The 5,770-nt window shown below is 36.4% G+C and overlaps 1 protein-coding gene across 5 annotated transcripts; it reads right to left on the bottom strand.

Moving 5' to 3' along the window:
* Positions 1-4,772, bottom strand: LOC106322771 (boron transporter 4). 5 transcript variants are annotated; one of them, XM_013760906.1, is made up of 14 exons: positions 4,730-4,772; positions 4,004-4,166; positions 3,839-3,921; positions 3,414-3,606; positions 3,181-3,319; positions 2,674-2,839; positions 2,380-2,546; positions 2,115-2,288; positions 1,673-1,768; positions 1,468-1,584; positions 1,051-1,388; positions 701-980; positions 366-485; positions 1-274 (listed from the first exon to the last, which is right to left on the bottom strand). In XM_013760906.1, the coding sequence occupies exons 2-14, from the start codon at positions 4,120-4,122 to the stop codon at positions 215-217; spliced, it is 2,052 nt and encodes a 683-aa protein (XP_013616360.1). In that variant the 5' UTR covers positions 4,123-4,166; positions 4,730-4,772; the 3' UTR covers positions 1-214. The 5 variants fall into 5 exon arrangements, with proteins under 5 accessions (XP_013616360.1, XP_013616357.1, XP_013616361.1 ...); XM_013760903.1 differs by having other exon boundaries at positions 4,004-4,184; positions 4,730-4,759; XM_013760907.1 differs by lacking the exon at positions 4,730-4,772 and adding an exon at positions 4,702-4,721.
* Positions 4,773-5,770: the final 998 nt, after the last annotated feature.

Here is a 5,770-nt window from a genome sequence, read left to right as displayed (position 1 = left end):
TTCTGTTTTAATATATAAGAAGATAAGGGAAAAAGAAAAGAAAACGATAGTTTTCCTGCACGGTTTAAGAATTAACCAGTACTTAATAAATTCTTACTGCTAAGAACATTATCTTGACAAACACGCCACCATGGGTTTATTTAAGGACACAAACCCTAATATCATCTGTCTTCTGATTTACATATACCACATGGTCATTGTGATCGTTGATAGATCACTCTCTTGGAGTACTCATGTCCCCATCTCCTGCTTCTACTATCTCGTTGGGGTAAATCTGCATGTTAAACATGAGCATGTGAACATTCTTCTTTTAGTAAGTTTAGATCTAACAAAAAGATCTATAACAAACGAAAAAAGAAGTTAACCTGGTGGCCTTTGTCTGGAGTAAGACTAGCTGGACGGACTCTAAGTTCCCCTCTGCTCGTAGTTAACTCGTCTAAGATCTCAGCGTCACACTCTAGGACGTCTTTCATCGAGCCAGCCGACTTTAAGACAATGTTAACTCATGATTATTACAAAATTCCCATTATAAAAACGCAGAATCAAATGTAATATATATGTTTTAGGGTTATAGACAACTTAGTAAAATTTTGTTTTTAACAATTTGGAAACCGTATGATTTATCTATATTAAACCGTTTGGAGGTTATAAACCAATGTTTCATTTAGCTATGCTCAGGACCGGCCCTACACTGACTCACCCGAAAAGACAGCTCGAGCGGGTTTCTAGGAGTTCCGGGGATCTCCTCGTACTCAGAGGCATCGAGTTCTCGTAGATGCGCCGGTTTAAAGAGCTTCGGGAGAAGGTACTGTCTGATGGCTATTAAGAGGAAGAAAGGTACCGGAAACATGATTCCGGCCACCGGAATCCATGTCACTCCGTAGCACAGACCAAAGTAGAATATCTGCAACATTGTGAACGCAGCCATTGACTTGTAAGGAACTTTCTCCACGAACGAAGCGTGTGCTCCCTCCAAGACCCTAGCAACAAAAATCATCAAGTGATCATGCTTTGAAGGAAAGCAAAACAGAGAAAATTCAGATCACATACTTGAATCTCCGGCTTGGTGGGACGAAGAGAAGCACTGTTCGTTCAAAGAACTGATTCCCTGGGAGGCTGTCGATGGCCATGTAAGCGAAGTATCCCCAGAGGAGAGAAGTTGGTATGAGCTTAATGGCTGGTATAGCCAACACAGCACCTGCCACTAGCAGTGACTGTAACAGGTTGCTCACTCTCTGCTCGTTGACTCTAACAGGCAAGAAAGCTTCAAGGTGCTTCTCTGGATCGAAACCACCCTCCTCACTGCTATCTCCTTCCTCGTCAGTTTTCTTCATCACTGCGTCTTTCAAATCTTGCAGCTCCATTATGTGTGTTGAGTTTGTCTGAACCTGTAGATTTAAACAAGAGTTTGCTTATGATTCGGAATCTTCAAATTTTTACATAATGGTATTGAGTCTGACTACGTACAAGTGGGCTTTTGTCCATCTCTATGAAGACTTCTTGCATGTTCTCGTACACTTGGGAGGAACTTGCTCTCTTTCTCATGCTTTCTTTAGCTGTCATCACCATCTTCCTCCGTATTAACTGAACAAAAGTAACCACCAAAATCAAAACAGGTTCACCAAGAAGACCAGCTTGGTCTGAGTGTGTTGAGACTTCACGTGTAAAGAACCTGTCGTTTGAGAACAGCGAGGCTTTTGGTATGCATAGGAGACTGAGGGAGGACTCCGTTGGAAGGAGGCAGACCGAGCAATCCGCATACCAAAACCTATACAGTTTGGGAGATTTTAACGAGAGGAACAATGATTCTAGAGTGATTAGAATCTCGGTTCATCAGTGAAAAAGAGAATATTTTTTTTTTAAGACTAAGAAATAGCTTTTAGTAAATAAGGAAGTTTTTCTAAAGAGAAAAATGAATATCGGGGTTTTGAAGCCGTATAAATATGAGTCTAAGATATTGTAAATTATTCATTTAAATAATAAATATACAAACTATAAAATGTTATTTGCCTCGGTCGTGTTTTCTCTCTAAGTGTTCTTGCTTTCTTCGTGAGTTTGATTTGCGTTTGTTTACAACAAAATCTAAAATGTTGAAAGGGGTTAAGAATGATTACCATGAAACCTAACAAGAGGACGTCGTAGTGATAGGCAGAAGGGTTCTTGAGGTTGAACTCCTTCTGCTGCGCGAGCTGGGCAACAACGCTGTGGTCAAAGAAGTATAGCCCTGCGATCATTAAAGCCGGTATAAACCCCGCAAAAATATAGGCTGGGGGGACTTTTCCCATGTCCTGTACAGAACCAAAAAACAGGTCTCGAAGAGGTTCAGATGATGAATCAAGGAGATCTTTAAAAGATGTATAGAGTGACTTTTATTGTGACCTTGATGACAGTCCAGTGTCCTAAAGAGGCAGAGTCCCATGGAAGAGGACTAGAGAGTCTTCTCGGGACACCAGAGGGGAGTGTTGATGGCGTACTGAAAGACAATGCTGTCCAAACCACAACCATCAGAGGAACTCCATAGTCTGCTATGAAGTTTCTGTACCATCCTTTTAAAACAAAAAAAAAAAAAAAGAGTTTTAAGGCACTTTAATGGTTTTTGCCACAGAAATGGTGACCAACTTAAGATAAGTCTCTCTCTCTTTTTACCAAAAAAAAAAGATAAGTCTCTCTTACCTGTTCCATACCGCCAAGACCTAGCTTTTCTGCTCTTCAAAGCTGTGTAGAGAAGGCCAAAGGTGAAAATGAGGCCCAGAAGTCCGTTTGTGTAGAGCCATTGAAACTGATACTTTTCAAGTGTTGAGTCATCATGGTCTGGCATCTTAAACTCGCTCAACATTCCCTAACCATTTCATTTGAAACATCTCATATGTTATTTTGACAAGGTGCAATTTTGTATTATTCCAGTACAGAGAGTATCAGTTCTCTTAGTATCATCTATCAAAATTTTAAAAACATTAAAACTCGGTAATAAATCTTAACATGTTTACCAAAACATATATGTTAACTTTTAATAGTTTTTTTAATTTTCTTTTGGCAACTAGTGTTACTATTATGATATTATCCGAAATACATAAAACCAAAAGCCAAAACCATTTGAAAAACTACAAACATGAATGCCAATATATAATATGTACATGATTGTTATTTTATCTATACACCATTTTATATAATATCAACTACCTTTATGGTTTGTTGGATGAATAGAACCGCGATCAACATACCAAACAGCTCCCCAGCGATCCTTGTGAATCGGTTAATGATATCAGCTACGTTGAATATCGCTATTACAACCAGTAACAAAGCCGTCCACACACATACCCTTTGAATTTTATACAACAGCCAATAAAACCATAACTACATAGAGAAATAAAAAATTAAAAAGAAATATCGTAAGAGTTTTTTTTGGTTAGTACCAAGCAGCCCAAGCTAAGAAGAGTTCTTTGCCTAGTTCTGGTCTTCCTTTAGCGAAGTGGTACAAGTAAACGTACATTAAGACAGTTGGTTCTGCAACTCCAAGTATCAAGAGTGGTTGTCCTCCTAGTATTGAGTGTATCACTCCACATAACGCTGTTGATGTTAACGTTTCTACTGGGCTTAACACTCCATCTATTCATTGTTTTCCACAAATAAAATAGAAAACAAATTTAAAATTGGCTTCTCTCTTTGAATCATAGGATGCATGCAAAAGCCAAAACGTATGTAAAGTGCAACTTGTAGACTTTTTGCTGCATGTGAACACAAACCTTTAGTAATAAAAAGATCAGAGTCGCTTAAAGACTTTTGTTCCACGTGAATACAAACCGTGAGTTAAAATCAAAGGTGACTCAAAGAAGTAGACCTGTGTCACGGCTGAGTTGTTCGCCAAAGGCAATAACCGGAAGGGCAGAGGCGAAGAAAACATATGTCGTCGGTGCTAAAATCCTACCAACAAAAGAATCATTAAAAAGTTTGTTCATCTTTTGTCAATAAGAATTTAAAATGATAAGTTAAACCAACCAAGTACCCGAAACCAGAACGAAGACCAGCGACCCAGTCATGCTTGTAATACAAGGCTCTTCCTTTGAGATCTGCTATGATACCTCGAAATGGCCTCTTCGAACTTCCCACTCTTTCTTCCTCCATCTCCCAAAATTACTCAGATACTCTCCACAACTCGTTTATGATCTCTAACCACAAAGAGGAATCTATATAAAACATATATCTGTTATTTTTAATAACAAACACCATATGTCAACGACTCAAATCTTGCATTTAACGGAATAATTAAATATAAACAATATTCCTATAATCTATTGCAAAACCTTGGAAATTAGCAATGTCAAGTTGTTTTTCCTTTATGTGAATAGAAAAAAAAAAGTGACATGCCCATCTCAATGGGAGAAACACTACAAAGCACAAAAAAAAAGAAAATAGAAAGAATAGGATTTTCTATTTATGACAAATCTAGTTTGAAAAATCTAGCAAATACATATGTACAAAAATATAAACAGAATCCAACTTTATCAGTCAACTACGTTAAAATTACATCCATGGTAAATCTTTTGGTAGATCAAAAAGCAAATCGAATAGAATTTTTATTTATTCATATCCTTTGACATCTCACAAAAACAAAACTCATACAAAGAAATGAATTAAACAAAAGAAAGAACTATTCGTCAAAAAAGGAAAAAAAAAACTATGTTGGAAGTTGCAACAAGTTACCGCGAGGGCCTAGAGAGCAACGACTTACCGGAGCCGACAGTGTTTCGAGTTAAGTCAAATAGGCAACGTTCGTTCTGCTCCATCTATCTATTTATATAGGCGAAGCAACCGAACAGAGACCTCCGACATACTTACACACACGTATTGTGATGGCTCACTGCCACGTGTCAGTTTCTTAATGGCGGATTTTTACATGCTTAATGTTGTCGCCTCCCTAAGTCTCTGAGTCTCTTTTATTTTTCTTTTAGGACAGTGACAATTAAAGTACAGCTCCTAGAAATATGTTTTTTGTTTCCTTTGTGGTCTTCGTATCGCTAAATAATTATTTATTTACAAATTTGACAAAGTTAGTTTTTATTGGGGTATAATTTTACATGTTTTGATGTGATTTCGTTTAGAGATAAGATTCAGAACTAAGAAGACTATTATATGGTGATTTTATGATAAAATGTAAAAAATATATTCAGCCAAAATGGTTTCTTTATCGAATCTTTTATATTACATTGATATTTTTTTCAGCCGTGACCGTGACGTGACGCTGTTTATTGCTGTAGACAGTCTATTCCTGTTCTTTTCTCAAATAAATAAAAAGACTTTTTAACGCCAATAAAAGAAGACTTCATTCCTCTTAATTTATTTTGTTTTTAAACTCTTTTTAAAAGAAATAACTTTCTTTTGATAAAAAAACTTTCTTTTTGATTTTTGTTCTTCACTTTTCTATTTTTTTTTCGATTAAAAACATAAGAAAATCTTAGGGCATATTGGATGGACGAGGTTTTATCCTCCATTCAACTCAAATAACTAAAATATGCACCGCACGTAGTTTATCGTTTCAAGAAAGAAAAAAAGAAATTTCGCAGCTCAGTTATCTCACACACCAAATTGGCAAATTGCATGGTGTTTAAGCATTAAGGTGGGGTTTTTGTTTTGTATTTTCCAAAAATATAGAAAACTAATTTAGCAAAAAAAAAAATATAGAAAACTAGAAGAGTTTTTTTTTTGAATTAGTGTTAAATTTATTCAGAAAACCTTCTTTACATTAAGTGCAACTCTGTTAAAAAAAAAAAAA

Source organism: Brassica oleracea, chromosome C2, assembly GCF_000695525.1.
Source record: "Brassica oleracea var. oleracea cultivar TO1000 chromosome C2, BOL, whole genome shotgun sequence".
NCBI lineage: Eukaryota > Viridiplantae > Streptophyta > Magnoliopsida > Brassicales > Brassicaceae > Brassica > Brassica oleracea.
Note: the sequence above shows the minus strand (reverse complement) of the source record. Positions and strands in the feature narration are given on the sequence as shown.

Excerpts from the sequence above, each read along its gene's own strand:
- LOC106322771 (XM_013760906.1), bottom strand. The coding sequence starts at position 4,122 with ATGGAGGAAGAAAGAGTGGGAAGTTCGAAGAGGCCATTTCGAGGTATC. Across the intron at positions 2,547-2,673 it reads GTCTTGGCGGTATGGAACAG|GATGGTACAGAAACTTCATA; the intron begins GTAAGAGAGACT and ends TTGTTTTAAAAG. Across the intron at positions 1,389-1,467 it reads AGATGGACAAAAGCCCACTT|GTTCAGACAAACTCAACACA; the intron begins GTACGTAGTCAG and ends TTAAATCTACAG.